This window comes from Trachemys scripta, chromosome 12 (genome assembly GCF_013100865.1).
Source record: "Trachemys scripta elegans isolate TJP31775 chromosome 12, CAS_Tse_1.0, whole genome shotgun sequence".
NCBI lineage: Eukaryota > Metazoa > Chordata > Testudines > Emydidae > Trachemys > Trachemys scripta.
The window spans coordinates 43,177,371-43,199,824 of record NC_048309.1 but is presented as its reverse complement, the minus strand read 5'-3'; the positions used below and the strand labels follow the sequence as shown (position 1 = coordinate 43,199,824).

Genomic DNA, 22,454 nt, shown 5'->3' with positions numbered 1-22,454 from the left:
CAGTTCTGATTCCTGGTTCCCAGGATCTGCCTGGCTCACCATGGAACCTGTTAGCCCCATTGTGCCCAGCCCTGTTGGTCTCCTGTTCTAGCAGCACCTTCCCCCAGGCACCGCGTGCCCCTGTCCTACACTCACCAGGAATGACACTTTCCTCTTCTGGGCGTCCTCCATGCACAGCATCCTGGATGGGCCATAGTGCAGATAGGGCCAAGACAGACACGTGTCCTTGCCCATGATTTTCAGTTCCACCTCCTGCAGCATTGGGGAGGGATGGACATTTTCCTTCATACTAGTCAGGAACCAGCCAGCCACACTGCACACAGCCCCCTCTGTCACCGCTCTCTGGGGCAGGGGGATTGTACCCACAGCCTGGGTCATCTCAGCCTTGTGCCTCAGCTGTGATCGGGGGAGAGAGGAGAAGGGAAATCAAACTCCTCTTGGGGGATAGATCCTGTCCTAGGGGGAAGGGGCCAGATGGGACAGGTGGGGCATCCCCGTGACAACTGTGCAACATTCTGATGCCACATGCCCAATGGGGCAGGGTGATGGAACAGGGGTGGTACCTTTAGCAGTGTGAGGTCACAGGGCCATGGTGATGGGATGGGGATGGTACCTGCAGCAATATGAGGTCGCTGGGGGTGAGGTGATGTGATAGTACCTGTAACAGTCTGACATCACTGGGAGCCAAGTGATGCAAAGGTGTGGTAAATGCGGTAGTATGATGTCATTTTCATCCATAGCATCATTGTATTCTGGGTGGGGGATTTGGCGATGTACATGGATCTTCTACCTCCCTGGTTCATCTATTGCAACATTGTGGGCCCCAGCAACACAGTGATAGTTCTGTGTAATACAAGGGGATACAGGTGCTGCAGACTCTCCAATAAAACAAATTCAGTCATGGGTCCTTAACCTCCTTAAAGTGGGTGGATCTAACAGGTGTCTTGTGCTTAGGACCAATATACAGAAGCCGTTAAAAGCTTGTTTAGGTAACGAAGAAACTGAATCACTAGAATCAGCCCCCATCATAGCAGCCTTCAACTACCTGAAGGGGGGTTCCAAAGAGGATGGAGCTCGGCTGTTCTCAGTGGTACCAGATGACAGAACAAGGAGCAATGGTCTCAAGTTGCAGTGGGGGAGGTTTAGTTTGGATATTAGGAAAACTATTTCACTAGGAGGGGGGTGAAGCACTGGAATGGGTGACTGAGGGAGGTGATGGAATCTCCATCCTTAGAGGTTTTTAAGGCCCGGCTTTACAAAGCCCTGGCTGGGATGATTTAGTTGGAGTTGGTCCTGCTTTGAGCAGGGGGTCACACTAGATGATCTCCTGAGGAGATCCTACATGGGGGCTGAGGAGATGGTGAGGAGAACCTGCCTTCTTTCACAGCCCCCCAGGATTACAGTATTGGGGAAGCAGCCTCAGGCCCTTCCACCGAGCCATGTGCAGGCTCTGCTCCCTCTGGTCCTCCCATATTCATCAGCCCTGGGGACTAGGGTAATGGCCACAGGGAGCAGAAGTAGCAGCAGCTTCCTCTGCAGCAGAGCAGGGAAGAAGGTGCTTTACACACATCCCTGGGTGTTTAGAGACACAGCTGAGGGGACAGGAAACCTCAAGGTGAAACTCTCTGTTGTCTGGCTCTCTGGAGGGTCAGAGGGCTGGGGGAGGGTCAGGCCCGGTTGAGTCTGAACAGCTGGGCATCTTTTGGGGATGCTCAGCAACTGAAGCCAGGAGTGGCAGGTTTGTAGAAATTTTGGTGATGCCGAGAACCCTCCCCCCAAACACCACCCCCCACCTGCCTATGGCTCTAGGAGGGAGTTTGGGTGGGGGGAGGAGGTCTGGGGTGCAGGCCCTGGTCTGGCACAGGGGATTGGGGTGCAGGAGGGGTCCGGGGTGCAGGCTCTGGGAGGGAGTTTGGGTGCAGAAGAGGTGAGAGATTGGGCTCTGGGAGGGAGTTTGGATGGGGGAGGGGGTCTGGGGTGCAGGCTCTGAGATGGAGTTTAGGTGCTGGGTGCAGGTTCCGGGCTGGGGCAGGGGTGGGGGTGCAGGAGGGGGTGAGGGGTGCAGGCTCTGGGACAGAGTTTGGGTGTAGGCTCTGGGCTGGGGTAAGGGGTGGGGAACACGGGTAGGGAGTGCGGAGGGCTGGGGTGCAGGCTCTGGGAGGGAGTTTGGATGCAGGAGTGGGTGTATGGGAAGGGGTGTGGGTGAAGGCTCTGGGACGGAGTTTGGGTTCAGGCTCTGGGGTTGGGGTGGGAGTGCAGGAGGGGTGAGGGGTGCAGGCTCTGGGAGGGAGTTTGGGAGTGGGAGGCCATGCTGAGGGAAGGGGTGCAGGAGTGAGGGCTGTGGTGTGGGGCTGGGGGGGAGGGGTTGGGGGGGGGGGGGGGGGCTCAGGGCCGGGGCAGAGGGTTGGGGTGCGGGGGAATGAGAGCTCTGGCTGAGGCTGTGGATGAGGGGTTTAGGGTGCTGGAGGGGCTCAGGGCTAAGGCAGAGGGCTGGAGTGGGGGGGATGAGGGCTCTGGCTGGGACTAGGGATAAGGTGTTTGGGGTGCTGGAGGGGCTCAGGGCTACGGTAGAGGGTTGAGGGTGCGGTGCGGGGGTGAGGGCTCTGGCTGGGGGTGCAGGCTCTGGGGTGGGGCAGGGCTGGGGATGAGTTTGGGGTGCAGACAGGCTTCCCCAGGGCTGGGGCCAGAGAGGGGGACTCCCCCCAGCCCTCTCCTGACCAGCAGCAGTGAGCTCTGGGGGAGTGGTCCCCCTCTCTCCCACAGCATCACACTCACCCCCACCACTGTCACTGCACATGCTCCTAGGGCCCCTCTCAGGTCCAGGAATCCCCCTCACCTCCCCTGTGATGTGTGCTGAGGGGGGAGCTTCCATCACATGTGTGCCTCCTCCCCCTCATTGTAGCCTCACTGGGGGTGGGAGATGGGGCTGCCCCTTGCCCAGCATGGGGCAGGAGCGGTGACTGGTGGGGGGGGGGGCTGTGCTGGTGGAGGGTCCTGCCGGAAAAGGGAAGGGTCTGAGGCGGAAGGGCAGGGTAAGGGCAGCCTGCCCTGGCACTAGTGGATGGGGGCATTAGGACCCTGCGGCAGCAGTTGATGCCTGGAGCCAGCAGAGCAGAGTCAGTGTGGAGCTGCAGGGGAGAGGCAGGGACACTCTGGGGCCAGGGGGAGGTGCGCAGGGGCAGCAAGTGGGGGCTGGGGGACACTCAGGGGAGGCACGTGGGGGCAGCAGGCAGGGCTGGGGGAGAGACCCGGCCTCAAACAGTGGTGGAGCCAGGCACCCGGGCCCTGAATATTGCTGGAGCCCGGGCACCATGGGCCCATACAGCTCACCGCCCCTGCCTGGAGCCCTGCAGAGCTGTGACTGGTTCATGCTCCATTGTGCCCAGCTCGGGCCCTGCAGCCTCTGTCTCCATGCACATCTGGTGCTGAGCTGGGGGACGTGAGTTCGCTGCTAACACCAGAGACACTAGATTCTCTCCCCGCTTATTGTAGTGGGGGCTGTGGTTAACCCGAACTTATCTCAGCTGTGGATGGGAACCCAGCCCTTTGATCCTTCTCACATCTCTTCTGAGCATGAGAGAGACAGGGGGAGGGGCTGAGGTCAGAGAGACCAAACACTGCATGTCAAGGTGTTGGTGATAGCAGAGCCTCTCACATGTACCTTGCTGAGGCCGGGAAAATACAACCCACTGAGCCAGCCAGTTCTCTTCCTCAGGACCAGATGGGAGGTGGTGCCCCCTGGAGGGGAAAGGCCCTTTCATAGAATTATAGAACTGGAAGGGACCTCAGGAGGTCATCAAGCCCAGTCCCCTGTACTCATTGCAGGACCAGCACCATCTAGAACATGCCTGATGGGTGTTTGTCTAACCTGCTCTTAAAAATCTCCAATGATGGAGATTCCACAACCTCCCCAGGCAATTTATTCCAGTGCCTAACCACACTGACAGCTAGGAAGTTTTTCCTAATGTCCAACCTAAACCTCCCTTGCTGAAATGTAAGTCCCTCCTCCCTCCTCCTTATAACAACCTTTTAGGTATTTAAAAACTGTTTCATGTCCCCTCTCAGTCTTCTCTTCTTCAGACTAAACAAATCCTGTTCTTTCAATCTTCCCTCATAGGTCATGTTTTCTAGACCCCTAATCATCCTTGTTGCTCTTCTCTGGACTCTCTCCAATTTGTCCACATCTTTCCTGAAATGTGGCACCCAGAACTGGACACAATACTACAGTTGAGGCCTAATCAGCATGGTGTAGAGCTGCAGAATTACTTCTCGTGTCTTGCTTACAACACTTCTACTAGTACATCCCAGAATGATGTTTGCTTTTATTGCAACAGTGTTACACTGTTGACTTATATTTAGCTTGTGGTCCACTATGACCCCCAGACCTCTTTCCGCAGTAATTCCTAGGCAGTCATTTCCCATTCTGTATGTGTGCATCTGATTGTTCCTTACTAAGTGGAGTACTTTGCATTTGTCCTTATGAATTTCATCCTATTTACTTCAGACCATTTCTCCAGTTTGTCCAGATCATTTTGAATTTCATTCTATCTTCCAAAGCACTTGCAACCCCTCTCAGCTTCACCCACAAAAGCTTATGCTCCAATACTTCTGTTAGTCTTAAAGGTGCCACAGGACCCTCTGTTGCTTTAATCAAGGGACTGTCTCTTACTATGTGTCGGTGCAGTGCCTAGCACACCGGGACTGTGCACTTGCTTTGCGTTTCTAGGAGATAACACAATAACAATCTGTACACGACCTATTCACACATGACTATTAGGCATCTCATATATGAGTATTACAGATAGAACTCATTTACCAATACTTTGCATGGTATGGTGTGGTATGCAAATGATTATTTTGCTTCCTCTTAAGAATAGAATATTCCCAATCTTTATTACAGCAGCAGTCCCTGCAAAAGTCAAGCCTGTGTGATTTCCTCTGGGTCTTGGTGCCTGTTTCTATCTGGCTTCCAAGAGGGAAGATGAAATTTCTACTCCTGTCTTTTCTTTTCTTTGCTATTGCAGCATGTAAGTGCCTAGGAGTGACCAGTCTCTCCTCTCTACAGAGTCCACTGCTGTAATCTTGCTGACTGAAATTTCTCCTTGCTCTTTGCAGGTGTCTGTTCCCAGGTTAAACTGCTCCAGATCAGAACAGCTCAGGTGAAGCCATCGCAGACCCTGAGACTCACCAGCTCAGTGTCTGGATGCTCTCTCACTTCTAGTGGTTATGCGGTGAGCTGGATTCAACAGCCTGGAGTGCTTGTGCCTTGTGTACTGGGATGATGACAAACTCTACCACAAGTCCCTCAAAAACAGATTGACCCTCTCCAGGGACACCTCTAAAAGTGAGGTGTATTTGGAAATGAGAGGCATGGAAGGTGGAGACAGCAGCACCTATTACTGCACCAGATACACAAATTGACCTCGTACAAAAAGGGGAAGTGGATTGTGAGCAGCGCAGAGATGCCAGATTAAGGGCTTGTCTACACTGGCAATTTACAGTGCTGCAACTTCCTCGCTCAGGGGAGTGAAAAAAATTGTCCAGCTCTACTAGGTACTGGTGAAGCATCAGCTGGAGTTCTGTGTCCAGTTTTGGGTACCTCACTTTAGGAAAGACATGGCCAAATTGGAGAGTCGAGAGGAGAGCAACAAAGTTTAGAAAACATGACCTATGAGGGAAGGTTAAAAAAAACTGGGCATGTTTAAAGTCTTGATAAAAGCAACAGGGGTGGGGGCTCAGAACAGTCTTCAAATATGTGAAGGGCTGTTATAAAGAAGACATGATAAACTGTGCTCCATGATCACTGAATGTATGACAAGTAATGGGCTTAATCTGCAACAACGGAGATTTATTTTAGATATAAGAGATATCCTTCAAAAGGGTAGTTAAGCTCTGGCATAGGTTTCCAAAGGAGATGGTGGAATCCCTGTCATTGGAGGGTTTTAAGAACAGGTTGGACAAACACCTGTCAGGAATGGTCTAGGTTTAGTTAGTCCTGCTTCAGTGCAATGGATTGGACTTTATGACCTATCAAGGTCCCTTCCAGCCCTACATGTCTATGATTCTATAGAGTCACTCAGATTGACTCAGTTACCTATGTGTATGGGCATCTCATATATGGTTTAAGGGGGTAATAGCTCATTCCTAAGGGACTGTGTCTCTGCAGCACGGAGCGCAATGGGACTGTAAACTTGGTTTGAAGGTCTCTAGGCGATGCCAGAGTTATAATGTGTCACCCACATGACCCATTAATTCATGACTTTTATATCTTCTTGGTTTGCATGGCTGGTATGGTTCTTTGAATAAGGTATACAAATGATTATTCATCTTCCCTTTAAGAACAGAATATTTCCCTTTTTTATTAGAGCACTTCCTCCAGAAATCAAACCCGTGTGATTCCCTCTGAGTCTTTTGGCCTGTTTGCAAGAGGGAAGATGAAAACTTTGCTTCTCACTCTCCTCCTCTGTGCTATTGCAGAATGTAAGTACCTAGGACTGAGCAATCTCTCCTCTCTGCAGAGCCAGCTGCTGCTCAACTCTCTGACTGAGATTTCTCCTTGCTCTTTGCAGGTGTCCGTTCCCAGGTTAAGCTGCTGCAGACCGGAACAGCTCAGGTGAAGCCCTCACAGACCCTGAGACTCACCTGTTCAGTATCTGGATACTCTCTCACTTCTAGCGGGAATGCAGTGAGCTGGATTTGACAGCCGGCAGGAAAAGGACTGGAGTGGTTATCCATTGTGCACTGGGATGGCGGCTTGGAAGCCAGAGACATCATCATGTATTACTGCGCCACAAGACACACATTGAGCCAAAACAATGGGGAACTTGTGCAAACAGCCTTGCAGTGACTGTGCATATTACAAGGCAAGACGTTGCGAGTTCTCTCTCTCTCTCCTTCTGTTTTATGTCTATGCAAAGCTCCAAAATTTTCTTAGGAGCCTTTGAGAATCCTAGCCCTAAACTTTACACAGAATACAACAGTAAAGATTAGCGGGCCCTGCCTAACTCCCAAATCAGACAACATGATTCACTGGGATAAATGCTGCTCTCATTTATACAGGACTTGTCAAACTGGATCAGAGCAGGGATCCATGAATTTGAGCATCGTGTCTTCACCTGTGGCCAGAAGCTGCTTCTTCAGGAGAAGGGTCAAGTCACCCCCAGTAGGCAACTGAAGAATAACCTGGCAAGAGCAGAAATTTCTTCCTCACTCCCATCAGTTAGTAGCTGCTGGGTGTTTACACCGGGGCAAATTTAGAGTCATTCTACTGAAGTGAATATGGTTACTCTGGATTTACACCATGTAAATCAGAGTAGATTTTTTCCCAAAGGCCTTTAGGGGATTTTTTCGGGGGCCAATGTCTGTGACATTTTGCATACATAACTATTATTTTCCAAGACCTTTTGTATCTGATTTGCCTTTCCCCTACAGCTTTTCAAAAGGGCGTAACTTCATTCACTGCAATGGCGTTACTCCTGGTTCACACATGGGAGAATGAAAGCAGAACCCCAGCCCCACAAATTTCATCTTGCTCTTTCTCAGCTCTGAACTCATCAGGGTGATAAACACCAAGTGCCCTCAGACAGGAAGGAGGTTCTTTTGGTTAAAACTCTCGTCTCAGACACCCCAAAGCTGTGTTCTGATCCCCCATTTTCACAGAGTGCCGGGGTGGAATGTAAGAAAGGCTCACCTTCCTCAACAGGTCCGACTGTGATCTAAAGCTGAGACTTGCAGGGCACCCAAAAGATGTTTGAGCTCTTCTGAAAAACCACAACCTTAACCACTCTTTGCCTCAGGTCCATTATGTAAATACCAGGATAATGCAACTTCCTCACCTCCTGCGGGAATGTTGTGACGCTAAAACGATTAATGTTTGTCCGGTGCTCAGATATTTCAGTGATGGGATCCATCCCAGCACCTGGAGACATTATATTAGGAACCATTTGCATTGTGCCTCAGTTTTAGTAGAACCCAAGAGAGACGTAAACTCTTGATGATCTGAGCGGAAAACCAGAAGAACTGCTATGTTCGTGTGTAAAAGATAAATTTTCTGGTTGCACCCCCCACTATCGTATTTGCTGGGCTCATCCATTATTATACCTATATTTTAGGGATGGCAAATCCCCTCTGTATTTCATTGTCCTACACTGGGGGAGGGGAAAGAACAGAGAGAGCGCTGGAAATTGACCCCTGCGCACAGAACCCACTTAACTCCCATTTATGTTCCCAAAAGAGGGACTTGAATGAGTCACACGGGTGACTTTCACTCACAGTGAGCAGTCTGGGAGACTGTAGAATCGTCTCCCCAGTAGAAGGGGCAGGATGTAAGAGGTTCATAGACCTTTTTCCTGGTCTCCCTGTGCATGGGTGAATGTCACTCTGAGAGCTGGTAGCTTTCAGCTAATTTTCATGTCTGATGCAGAGGTGTGGAAATGGTCATGCAAATTTACCTCTCTGACTACCCTGACTCAAATTGAGATCTCCCTGTGACGGGTTGGATCACAGAAAACCCCTTGGGAACTGCCAACTAATGTGCTTAGACTACCTCTGAGCCTGTTTCCCCTGTCAGCTTGGGACTTCAGAACCCTGCCTGGTTTAAGCCAGACATGCTTGCCTGCTACAAACACAGACCCAGGTCTGAACCACATCCCCCAAAAGCTGCAGGCTAAACTGAAAACAGCTTAAGAAGTGTTCCTGTCTCCAACACTCAGATGTCCAGCTCCCAATGGGGTCCAAACCCCAAATAAATCCGTTTCACACTGCAGCAGGTACCACCCCAATCCTGTCACCCTGCCTCCTGTGACCTCACACCTCTGCAGGTACTGCCCCCATCCCATCACCCCACCCCCAGTGACCTCACACTGCAGCAGGTACCGCCCCCATCCCATCACCCTGCCCCAGTGACCTCACACTGTTGCAAGTGCCACCCTCATCCCATCACCCCGCCCCCAGTGACCTCACACTGCCACAGGTACCACCTCCATCCCATCACCCTGCCCCCAGTGACCTCATATTGCTTCAGGTACCTCCCCCATCCCTTCACCCCACCCTCAGTGACCTCATATTGCTTCAGGTACCGCCCCCATCCCGTCACCCCGCCCCCAGTGATCTCACACGGCAGCAAGTACCATCCCTGTTCCATCACCCCCACCGCCAGTGACCTCACACTCCGGCATTGGACACATCTCCATTTTTTGCTCTCTTGGGATGTGTTGCTCCCACTCAGCTTGAATCCCTGTGCTGATTTGGTTCCCTGTTTTCCCTCACATCCATGGCAGCTGTCACAGAGCGCAGTGCTGAATAACTGGGTGCAGCTCATCCCCCTGCAAAAGACCAACTCTAGGGTAATGCCAGGATCCATGTGCAGTGTGGCCGGGTGGGGTTGGACTGGTCAGAACTCAAACACTGACACCTTCTGTGAGGTGGACGTTGAGGTCATGAGGGACAACATGTGTGAGCTGTATCCTGGATACAACCCCTCAAGGATGCCGTGTGTGGTGAATCCCACCCTGGGGAAATTACCTAATCAGGTAAGTATCCTGCTGACCTGGAGACTTCTTGTTTCCAGGAAGCTGCTGCTGGGAGGGAACAGGGGGTGCTTTGTACAGCTAAGTATCTAATTGTGCAGTGATCCCCTACCAACCAGCTTGGGAGAAAGGGTGTTGATGCAGACATCAGATCAGCCGAGAAGGGTGAGGTGAGCTTGAGACCACAGCTCCTACTAGCTTGGCCAAGATCCTTTATTTCACAGATGTATTTATAGTTCATCCTCAAACCCTGGCCAATAAGACCCAAACCAACTCTACCCCAATCTCAACTTCCCCAACACAACGCTACCAACCCTATCCCAAACTGAAACCCCACCCAACAAAACCCTACCAACTCTACACTAAACTCACTCCCCAACAGATCCCTACACAACCCTACCCAAAACTCAAACCCTGGCCAACCCAACCCTACCCAACTCTACCAAACTTAACCTATGTGTGCCCTTGTAGCCAAGAAGGCTAATGGCATTTTGGGCTGTATAAGTAGGAGCACTGCCAGCAGATCGAGGGACTTGATCATTCCCCTCTATTCCACATTAGTGAGGCTTCATCTGGAGTACTGCATCCAGTTTTGGGCTCCACACTACAAGAAGGATGTGGAAAAATTGGAAAGAGTCCAGCGGAGGGCAACAAAAATGATTAGGGAGCTGAAGCACATGATTTATGAGGAGAGGCTGAGGGAACTGGGATTATTTAGTCTGCAGAAGAGAAGAGTGAGGGGGGATTTGATAGCTGCTCTCAACTGCCTGAAAGGGGGTTTCCAAAGAGGATGGAGCTCGGCTGTTCTCAGTGGTGGCAGATGACAGAACAAGGAGCAATGGTCTCAAGTTGCAGTTGGGGAGGTCTAGTTGGATATTAGGAAACACTATTTCACTAGGAGGGTAGTGAAGCACTGGAATGGGTTACCTAGGGAGGTGGTGGAATTGCCATCCTTAGAGTTTCTTAAGGCCCGGCTTGACAAAGCCCTGTCTGGGATGATTTAGTTGGGGTTGGTCCTGCTTTGAGCAGGGGGTTAGACTAGATGACCTCCTGAGGTCCCCTCCAACCCTGATATTCTATGGTTTTATGATTCTATGCACTGTACAACTCTCCTCAACCCCAACTCTCTTTAAACTTTACCAACTCTACTAAATGTCTACTAAAATAAACCCCTGTCCTATCCAACTCTACCAAACATACCCCCATCTTACTAAACTCTACCCAAACTCACCCTTACCCACATCCACCCAATTCAAATCCTATTCAACTCAAACCCAACTCTTCCAAACTCTGCCTTACCCTATCAAGTGCTACTCCAAAAATAAGGAAACACTTCAAAACAGGAAACATTTTTAATGAAGTTGCCAAAATTGAAAAAAGGCCATTTTTTACACATAAAAAAACACATTTCTTTCCAAATATTTAAGCCTTCTCTGTTCTCATGAAATCCCATTTGTAAATAAAAAGTCATGCTAGACAAGTGCAATACATCATTGTGGTTATTCCTAATCCTAGGGTGACTCTGGTGGCCCCTTGGTATGTGAGGGAGTGACCCAGGGCATCACTTTGTATGTTGATGGGAATTTCTACCACCCCAGCATGTTCACAAGACTCTCCACCTTCATCCCCTGGATCCAGAACATTCTGCAGAAAGAGCAGTAAAGGAGACACCGATTTTTCTGGCTTTTTGCATGGCTAGACCAGCTATGGGCTAACTTGGCTTTGGTTGTGAAATGCAGATTATCTTCTTCTTCATTACTCTTAGAAAAATGCTATGATTGATTGATCTCAAAACAGATTGGGGGTGGGGGTTGCAGTTCGTAGATGTTGAGATAAAACCGTGTGTCTCTGGGAGTTTTTGGACTCTCCTATGGGATTCTAGAGCAGAGCAGATTCTCTCTATTAAACCCTATAGGTTTGTGCCAAAAACCCTATAGAAAAGCTGGTATTGCAGCAGGCGCTGCTTAGAGGGAAAAGTCCCAATGTCCCACTTATCTCTATCCTCAAAGCCAGCCAGTCCCCCCCGTCCTGAGGTCCGATCAGAACTGGTATCCTCTACAGGAGACAGGTCCCATATCTGACCTTTTCTATTCCTACTTATCCTCATCTGGACCATCATTCTGTCCTGTGCATGAAACCTTCATTCAGTTCACATTGGTTCCTTGACATTCCTGAGTAAGACCCCATGAACTTTTTCTTTTCACCTGGCACATGCCACTTGTGGTGCAATAAAATGATTGATGCAGCTGCCTCTGTGTGTGTTTGGATTCCTATCTGCATCTGACTGTAACTGCTCTGCCTGGTGTTCACCCCACATCTGCCCCTCATGATCCCTGAATGTTGCAGAGAAGATTTGTTGCTACCCTGTTCCCTGTCTCCTAGAGATACCGACCTAGCAGGAATTCACCTGTTGTGGCAACAGTGCCCCGTACTATCCCAATGGGTGCACAGCTCAGCGGTTGTTGAACCTGATTTTTTTTTATCTACACAGCTTTGTTGTAGCCATGTGGGTCCCAGGATATTTCAGAAACAAGGTGCTTAAGATGATATACTAGTGCATCATTTTCTCTTAGTGAGAGTGACAAACTTTGGAGCTTACACAGAGCTCTTCTTCTGGGAAAGGTCCTCTGTGTGTCACAGCTCAATGCAAGGCTTGTTGGGATGAGGGGCTGATACAGGGGGAAGCGTGGGCTCGGGGGGGGGGACAGAAAGGGCTGATCCAGGCCAGCAGGGGTCTGGATTGGGCTGAGGGATTAGAGTCTGGGTTGCGCTGGGCTCTTAGTCCCACTCTCCAGACTCCCTTCTGAACCCCTCCCTGTCTCTCTCTGGATCGGGTCATCAGGGGCTACAAAGCCGCGCTCAGCTCCAGATCTTACATGGCCTATGTGCACATTGGGCAATCGGAAGCTGCAGAGGGTTCCTGATCCAGGAGGACACGGTGGTGATGGCAGCTCATTGTAACTGCAACCTGGGGTAAGAAACGTGCCATCCCCCACCTCTGAACTGCCAGTCCCCCACCCTGGTGCCCACAGAGGGAAAACGCACCATGTCCCATTCCCCATCCATTTAGCCAGCCAGTCCCATGCCCTGGGGCAGGATCAGAGCCAGAACCCCTAGAGGGGTAATGGACTGAGTCCCATTCCCTATCCCCTGCGTTAGGCAGTTCTACACCCTGGGACAGGATCGGAACTGGCAATTTGTTGCCCCAAGACTATAAGCATTTATAGGATGTGAAAATTACAAATTTTGCTGGGTACCAGTTAGATTTTAAACCCCAAACCCAGCAAACTAGATTTGCCCCACAGGATGAACATCACAGCTGATGTTCTTGCATCTGAAGAAGTGAGGTTCTTACCCACGAAAGCTTATGCTCCCAATACTTCTGTTAGTCTCAAAGGTGCCACAGGACCCTCTGTTGCTTTTTACAGATTCAGACTAACACGGCTACCCCTCTGATACTTGATCCCAGCTGATGTTTTTAGTCAGTCCAATAAGGACATTGAGTTACTGTCGTTGAGTTACTTCACTCAGTTCCAACCCAGCTTCTTCTCAGGTCTTTTCCCTTGGCCATCACTTCTCAAACCCAGACACTAGGTTGTTCTTAACCAATCAAGAAATCCCCTAATTGCCTTTGGGGATCTGAGCCCTACTGAACTGAACAACTTTTTAGGCAATTGACATAGATCAGTGCTGGGGCTCAGCTGTTGTACCAGAGAATGATCCAATCCCCAGGATTTCCTATGACATTCACTTGTGATGATCAGCCATCAATTCTTTCGTGTCTCTAGAACATTACTCACACTGCACATCATTAATTCTCTGGGTATTAAAGTTGCAGTTTGCCTTAAGGTGGTCTCTATGAATGTGGTCTCTGCTAGTTCTAGTTTCGAGGAGGCACTAGTTTAAAGCATCAAGAGCACTCGCCTCAACTTATCATTGGAGGTTCTCTTAGGCCCTTGACTTAGACGGACAAAGGAAAAACAGGCAGAGAGCCTGGCTTAGTTAAAATCCAAGTTATGGTTCTGTGAGGTCTCACTTGGCTGCGAGCAGAGTCAAAAGGGGAACACCCAGATACCAAGATTAAAGAAAGATGAGGAGCTATAATCTCTGCCATGAAGTCTCACCACTTCTTGTCCTGTCCTGCTAACCTTGGAGGAGGGAAGAGGCTGTCCAGAGGGGCTGGGACAAACGTCCGGGAACCCTTCTGGACTTCAACATCTTCTTTGATGCACTCAGCAAGCTCTTTCATCCCACAAAATGACCAGAATCATTTTCATGGGCAGAGCTGAGCTTCTTGCTACTTCCATCTGTATCCAGTAGATGGTGGTAGTGCAATCAGCAACCGTATTTCTGTGTCCGCCCAGCCAAGACATCTGGGATTTCCCTACTTTAAACAATTTCTTTTAATATTTCAAAGTTACACCCAGGTTAGGGCCTTACACCTTTCCATGGGTGTTTTACTTCTTCTGTCATGAAGTTCAGTGATTCTGAGATTCCAAGATCATTGTGATCATCTTGTGTGATATCCTTTATAATACAGGACAAAGAACATCCCGCAGATAATTCCTTTTGATCTAGAGGAGATCTTTTAAAAATCCAGTCTTGATTAGAAATGGCCAATGATGGAGAATCCACCATAATCTTTGGTAAATTGTTCCACTGGTAAATTACAATCCCTGTTAAAAAGTCATACCATGAATCAATCACTGAGAAAGAAAAACAAACAGAATACATTATAGTTCCTCTGAATTTGAAACTAGATGATCTTGAGTTTCTCGGTATAAGGCGGGTTTTCCAATCTTTTGATCATTCTTGTGGATCTTCTCTGACCGCTCCTCAATTTATCAATGTCTTTCTTGAACCATGGACACCAGAACTGGATGACTGGTCACCCTGAATAGGAGAACAGTCCATTGCTCAGTTTTTTGGGGGGGTCTCTTTAGCCAACCAAAACGGAGAAGGAGAAAGTCCATACATACATAGGTGTGTAAGATTGTCTCTGTGTTACCCAGTCCCTCAACTTTAGGTAGAAATCTGCACAGGCCAGGAGCAGGGCTGGTATCTCTTCCCAAGGAGCTGGGATAGCCCCATCCTGCTGTCCAATGGGCACTAACTGCTCTATATTCTCCCTGTGGCTTTTCCAACAACATCTTTGTCTACCTGGGAGTCCAAGACTTTGTGGAGCCAGGACAGAACTCGCAACGGATCTGGGCCTGTTGTTGGGTACAGCACCCCGACTTCAACAATGAGAACTTTCAGAATGACATCATGCTTCTGAAAGTTCTGCCCCCATCACATCACCTACCCCCAGTGACCTCACACTGCCAAGGCATTTCCCCTCCAATCACCCTGCCCCCAGTGACTTCACACTGCTGCAAGTACCACCCCCATCCCATCACACCACCCCATGACCTCACACTGCTGCAGGTACCACCCCCATCCCATCATCACACCCCCTGTGACCTCACACTGCTACAGGTACTGTCCCCATCCCATACACCACCCACAGTGAGCTCACACTCATTCCCTGGACTCACATCCATGGTCTGGATGGGTGGAGCTGCCCGCAACAGCTCTGAGACGAGCACTGATCCAGGTCTGTTCTCTCTCTGTCTTGTTCCATGGTTACTATTGCATGGAGCAGAGCTGACCAATCATCATGACAGCCAAGGCTCCAAGTGCAGCATGGCTGGGTGGGGTTGGACCAGAGTGAACACTACCATTGACAGACTGCAGGAAGAAGAGCAGGAGATGGTGTCAGATGGCCTGTGCATAGAGCGATACCAGCATTACGACCCCACCACCATGCTGTGCGCCGGCAGCCCCCACACCAAGAAATCAGCGTTTCAGGTAAATATCTCCCTGCCCGGAGCCGCCAGGGGTATAGCAAGCTGCTCCAGAGCAACGAGATGATGGAAACCACCACGGCCATGCCCCTCCCATGCTCCACTGCCCCAAGAAGAGAGCCCAGGAAGTCTAGCCGGGGGACCAGTATCTAGGATGTCTACAGAGAGGTATTTCCAGTCTTAGTGCCCTTGTGCAAGGCACTGATGGAAATGGGCTGAAATTTAACAACAGATGGGGAGGGAGATCTGGGTGTGTCAGTCAATTGCAGGATGAATACGGGACACCAATGGGCCATGGCCGGGAGAAAGGCCAAGGCGATCCTGGGATGGAGCAGCCAAGGTGTCTCCAGTAGAGAGAGAGAGGGTTTAATGCCAGTGGTGAAGACTCTGGGCACATCTTAGCTGGAATCTAGTGTCCAATTCTGGGAAGCTCTGTCCCATAAAGAAGGGTCCTGGCAGGAGCAGGTGCTGAGAAGAGCTGGTAGTATGATCAGGGGAATGGAAAGCTGGTCTGATGAGATGGGAATAAAATACCCGGGTTAGCATAGAACACATTGAGAGTTGAGGGATGGGAGACACCGGGCAGGGAGATGAGCTGTTGAAGCTAAAGGACAAATCAAATGGGGATGAAAGGGGCAGGAATCAATGGAGGCTGGAGATGAGGAGAAGATTCCTAACCATCAGAGGGGGAAGGTTCTGGAACAACCTCCAACGGGAGCAGTTGGGGGGAGGGGGGAACAACCTAACAAGCTGGGATGATACGATAGGGCTGCCTGGGACAGGAGGAACTGGACTCTGTGACCCATTAGGAGCCTCCCAATCCTGTGTTCCATAAGGGCATGAGGCCCCTGAAATACAATTCCAATGAAGCAACATGATTAGACATTGGTGGGCTTTGATTTTTATCAAAATGTTCCACCGAAAATGTTAATAAAAATAGGAAACCCTCCACCACATTTTATGACCCTCTCTACTCTTCACCTTCACTGGAGGATCTACTGGTGAACTCCACCCTGAGGCTACTCAATAGACAGGACCCTGGGTGAAATCCTAGCCTGATATAGACGTGGGTAGGAGCTTTGCCAATGAAGTCCATAGGGCCAGGATAGCACTGGAGCTGAGGGAGAGTCAGTGATCCCATCTCATAGGAAATGGCAACATTTCTACTTTGTTTTCAAAGAACAGTTGAGATGTCAACATTTTTGGCAGAATGGAAATTCCAAAAGCAGGTTTGACTCAGGATACAAGGAAAAACTTTCTAACTCGGAGGATCATTAAGCTCTGGAAAAGGATAACTAAGGAGGTTGAAGAATCCCTGTCATTGGAGGTTTTTAAAACCAGGTTGGAGGAACATCTGTCAGAGATGGTCTAGGTTCATTTGGTCCGGTTTCAGTGCAGAGGGCTAGACTAGATGATTTCTCAAAGGCTCTTCCAGCCAACATTCCTATGATTCTACAATTTGTTTTGTTGAGCTCACCTGAAATTCTTCATTTTAAGCGAGTTCAACATTAAGCTGCAGTTCCTTATCAGCGCATTGCCTTCTGGGAACTTAGTTCAGGCCTCTCATTTCCCTTAAGTAGCCCTTGTCTGGACTTCATTTCCCACAATGGACTGACTCATGTGATTCCGATGATGCCCCAAACAGCTCAGTCAGAGGCAAATCTGGGTTGCATTATGGGAGATGTAGTCCTCCAGGAAGCCAAGCCCTTAGGAGAGAATGAAGACCTGAACAACATCTCCCATAAGCCAATGCACAGATAGAAAAAACAGTTTAACTTGTTGTTGAACTGATACCAAACTAAATGTTTCAGATCATTTTTAAAAAATGAAATATTCTGATTTGGGCGGAACTCACTTGGAATGAAATATTTCATTTCAATTTTCCTAAAGGAAAAATTGACAATTGTTTTCTGTGGAAAAATTCAGTTTTGTAGAAACTGCCTTTCCCCTGGGTACATCATTCTGGGCAGCACTAGATTTCTCTTTCTGCTGACCCATTTCCAGGCTTGTTCTGTTTGGCAGCAGGGGCTGGGCCTTCAGCTGCAGAGAACACCTGTCCCAGACATAATCTGAGATCTCCGGAGGACAGGCTGGACTGGAAAAAACCGTTGTTAAAGGACCTTTCCCTTCACCCTCCCACTTCCCTGGTTCTTCTCACACAGACAGGGAGCCACAATACCAAAAGTCCGAAGGGGCAGACAATGTGATGTTTATTGGGATTATTTTCCAACAAACATGATTCCAGTTTCCTTCCTAAATTGCTTCCTGTTTAACCTCAGTTTATACAGTAAAATTTGAGTTCTGCGCAGCTTTACTGTAACCAATCATTTTACTGAAATTTTACTAACAAAGCCTAACATATTGTAACATAATTCTCTGACCAATGATATCCCACAACCTTAATTGATTTACATCTAGTAAAATTAATTATACAGCAGACAGAAACAATTAAAGAACCAGACAGAGACCATACAGATTAACAGGAGAGAATTGGGGACCAAAAAGACAAAATAAGAAGTGAGGGTTTCACAATCACAACTATTGCTAAAAGAATGAGGAGTACTTGTGGCACTTTAGAGACTAACAAATGTATTTGGGCATAAGCTTTCATGGGCTACAGCCCACTTCATCAGATGCATGGAGTGGAAAATACAGTAGGAATATATATATACACAGAGAACATGAAAAAATGGGGGTTGACTTACCAACTCTAACAAGACAAATCAATTAAAGTGGGCTATTATCAGCAGGAGGAAAAATCACTTTTGTAGTGGTAATCAGGGTGCCAGCAATGCTCTCTGCCATGTACATTGACCAAACCGGACAGTCTCTACGCAAAAGAATAAATGGACACAAATCAGACGTCAAGAATTATAACATTAAAAAGCCAGTCGGAGAACACTTCAGCCTCCCTGGACACTCAATTACAGACCTAAAAGTTGCAATTCTTCAACAAAAAAACTTCAAAAATGGACTCCAACGAGAAACTGCAGAACTGGAATTAAGTTGCAAACTGGACACCATCAAATTAGGCCTGAATAAAGACTGGGAGTGGATGGGTCATTACACAAACTAAAAACTATTTCCCCATGTTAATTTCCCCCCCTACTGTTACTCACACCTTCTTGTCAACTGTTTGAAATGGGCCACCCTGATTACCACTATAAAAGTGATTTTTCCTCCTGCTGATACAGACTAACATGGTACCACTCTGAAAACTATTGATAAGTGAGTTCTTACCAGACAGAAAGCTATCAAACTAAGTTTTCTTTAAACAGTGTAGGATCTTTTCTTTACCTGGAGGTGTTAGATTGGATCGCCTTCTCAATAGCCTAATATTACCTTTTCTCAATGTGATTGATTTGGAATGTGAGGATGTGCCCGTTCGCTTCCCAGCCTATGCCTACCCCTGCTGCTTAGCCAAAGAACAAACCTTAGCCAAAGAACAAGTCCTCAGACTGTCACAGTGAGAGAAGGCCTATACACAGGCTGACTGTGATTTTGATTCTTTGTTTTTTCATATCTGTAACTAGTTAAATGATAAGAATATTCTTAATGACTAAATTCTTGAAGTATAGGCATTTACAGGCAGGCCTGAATATTTATATCCTAACATCAGTCACTGATGTTATTCTCCTTATTGAGAGGATGATTCCGGTGGGCCCATGATGTGCAATGGGGTGGTCCAGGGCATTGTCTTCAATGGAGATCTGGATGGGCGCCCCCCAGCATGTACATGAGAATGTCCAAATGCATCCCCTGGATCTATAAAACTCTTCCGAAGCTGAGTTAAATGCGACACTTCCCTTCAGGCCAATTTGACCATACTGGGCTCCATGCCTGTGTGGGACTCCTGAGATGGTGTATTTCAGAGTATTTGTTTCTAGAGTTAGAGACATGCTACGGCTGGCTCAGTCCTGAAATCCTGTTGTGGCTAGAAATACCCCATCCATGTTTGATTTTGATATTTTGTTGTATTCTTTTTTCATCCCAAGTGGCTACTAAATGTTTGTTACCCTGCAGGTGTTCCAGTTGGGAGCATAAATTGACTATGGAGTCTGGTATTTCCTTTGATGCAATCTAGTTTATTTACAAGGAATATTGAAAGTCCTGTTTCCCTGAACAAAGTCAGAATCAAACACAGCAGACAGCTCCTCTGTTCAGTATCCTGAGCCTGCCTCTTCAGCCAAGACTCTGTACTCAAAAAGCTGCTTCTCTTAGCTGTCTCTCTGGGCCACATTCCTGTGCTTCCAGGTTGTTTCTGCCTGGCTTTTTACTCTGTGTCTGCCTCACTTCTGTCCCTGGGTGTCTCTGTTTGTGTTGTGTCCTAGCCACATGCTCCATTACCCCAGAACAATATTCAGTGACAACCTTACCTCCCGAGTCGTTAGAATTCCCCTCTGTGTACAGGGTTTTACATCAGCCTAAGGAATTCTGCAGCAAGGATAGAATTTTCTCTGTTGAATTTTATAGACCCTCTACAAATGCTGATCATTTTTATACCTAATCCATTCTTCAAGGGTTTTCCACCATCAAAATTGGCTGGCTTAAAAGCTTTCTTTCACCCAACCAGAGAGCAGGAACAGGACCATGTGGCTTAGATGGCCAACCTATCACCCCGGAGCGTAGCTATCAAATTAAACAGCCCATAACAATAGCACATTAAAACGATTGTGTCAGAATTTTTGAAATATCTAATTGTTTTGGTTTGCACATCTTGAGCCAGACCCGACTGTTATTTGTTTTCTCTTCTTTCTTTTCTTTTTCCATCTCCTCGCACCACAAGTATTAATTATTTATTATGTATTATATGATACTGATTGGAGGTTAGGAAAAGCAAAATCCTGGGAACCTGAAAAGCATCGCTCAGAGATATTGGGAGATAAAGAATAATTGTGTACAAAAAACATTTTTTGAATAAAAACAGTCTTGTTTGAAAAATTTGTGCTGCCTTTTCCATCACTGGCCTGTAGATCGGGTGTTGTGTGTTCAAATGATCCAGGGTGGGGGGGGATAATGGGCGGTGGGCAGGATGCAGGGAAGCTGGGTTGAGCCATTAACAAAATTAGTGCTAAATAAGAACATGTAGACCCTGATCCTCAGAGGTATTTGGGTGCCTAACTCCCATTGAAATCACCAGGAACCTAAATACGTCTGTAGATCTGGGTCCCTAGCTCTTCCCATCAGTAGATCTCCAAGCACTTTACAAAGGTGGGTGGGATGGAGGTGTATCAGTGGCAGGCTAGACCTTACTGAGGATACTATTCCCATGGTCATAGTCGCGTGCTGCACTTTGCATAATCTGTGAATCTAAGGGTGAAATGTTTGCTCAGGTGTGGAGCACTGAGGCAGAGTGCTCGGCTGCACAGTTTGAGCAGCCAGATGCTAGGGCTGTGTAGGGGTTCAGCCGGGGCTTCCCCCACTTCGGGGTGGCTGGAAACCAGGCTGCCTCACTACTTAGGTCCAGTGAATCGGGGGAATTAGCCTGGCTGGGCGGCAAACAGTCACCAGCTCAGGTCCTCAGGCAGGGGCTGAGCAAACAGTTCAATAATAGGCCCAGGTCCTAGCTCCAAAGGACCAGCGACAGAGGGAGACTGCCACCCACACTTTGGGTGGCAAGGGGGAAGCAGGCCCTCTCACTCCACTGCGTCCCGGGACCCTAGCAGCAGCAGAAGACCCGCTGCTGTGTCAGTGGGGATCCTGGCCACAACACACTGACATGGGCTTTGGTGGTGCTGCAGCCAGACTAGGGTCGGCTGCCCCGGGCTACTTCATACCTCCCCCTCCACAGGTACCTGCATCTGGACAGAGTCTTCCAATGAGTCAAGCACCATGGGCTCCTCTGGGTACCCGGCGAGCAGTAGGCTTGGCAGCTCCTCTGGCTAACTTGCCAGCGGCAGGTTTACCGGCTTCTCTGGGGTCTGGTCGGCGTCGGGCCAGTCCTCGGGTCGGCTGCAAGCTGCAGGAGTCTCCCAACCAGGGGCTAGGCCACAAGCATCTGGCTTCTCCGGCAGCCGGGACTCTAGTGAGCTCTAGGGTTGGGCTTTTGTACTTCCTGTCCTGCGTCTTGACCTCTGGGGGGCGGGCACAAGCTCCACTGGCTCCACCCACTTTGGCATATGGAGGGGCTCGTCCCCCTCTGGGGCAGCTGGGAACCAGGCCACCTCACTACAGGCTGTCAGAGGAGCCCAGAGGGCTGCTATTAACATCAGAGAGGCTTTGGGGAACCACTTTGACAATGAGGGGCACTAACACATGTCTGCTTTGCAGTTGCTTCCCTGTTGCATCCATGTACAATTTTGGGGCCCAAGATCTGTGCAACAAAATGCTTTAGAAACCCGTTCCCGAGATTGCGCTACGCTTTTGTAGAACACAGAATAAAAACACTGTACCATTACAAAACCTTAGCCTTTATTTAGTGTTAAAAAGGGTAAAACCTCACAACTGTGTGTAGCTCCAGCCATCATTGTGCAAGCTGTGAGGGGGGTGGAGTGATGGGGAAATTGAGGAGTGCTGTGAAGTGAAAAGGCTGAAATTCTGGATGAAGAAGTGGCGCTAGAAGAACATGTGACGCTCCGATCCTATCTCGCTGCAGATGCTGGTATGCACTACAAAGACTGACAGTTGGAAAAATGTTGCGAAAGGAAGCTGGAAACCATCGAAGGGCTGGGACACAAAGCAGTGCATGATGGGACATTTTGCATGTCCCAGGATGCACCATGCTCCGTTTCCGTCTTCCCACAACATCTAGTGACAGATGGTGTCACCAAGCACTCTGGGATACATACCCACAGTGCATTGCTCACGCTATCGACAATGGTGTCCCAAATGTGGACATGATCTGTCGACAGAGGAAGCAAATGTAGACTAGCTTGGCGATTTTGCTTTTGTCGATTTTTTCGTGTCAACATTAGTTTCATTGACAAAACTTGCCGGTGTAGACAAGCCCTAAGCCAATCTGAACAATTTGTGTGATTTGGCTGCCAAAATTTGTTATAGATCTATATGCTGCTAGCATCCATCCTTTAATTATAGTCTAGATAGTGATTCCTTTTAAAGTTATAGACCATAATATTAATAA

General features: G+C 48.6%; 1 protein-coding gene and 1 pseudogene across 1 annotated transcript in view; both read left to right on the top strand.

Annotated features, from left to right (window-relative positions):
• LOC117885536 (mast cell protease 3-like) overlaps positions 1 to 11,189 on the top strand; it is a 103,486-nt gene extending 92,297 nt beyond the window's left edge. The window contains exons 5-6 of the mRNA XM_034786807.1: positions 9,279 to 9,530; positions 11,043 to 11,189. Of these exons, the coding sequence (XP_034642698.1) occupies positions 9,279 to 9,530; positions 11,043 to 11,189 (399 nt within the window). The remainder of the gene's footprint in view (positions 1 to 9,278; positions 9,531 to 11,042) is intronic.
• Positions 11,190 to 15,077: 3,888 nt separating this feature from the next.
• Positions 15,078 to 19,166, top strand: LOC117885535 (annotated as a pseudogene).
• Positions 19,167 to 22,454: the final 3,288 nt, after the last annotated feature.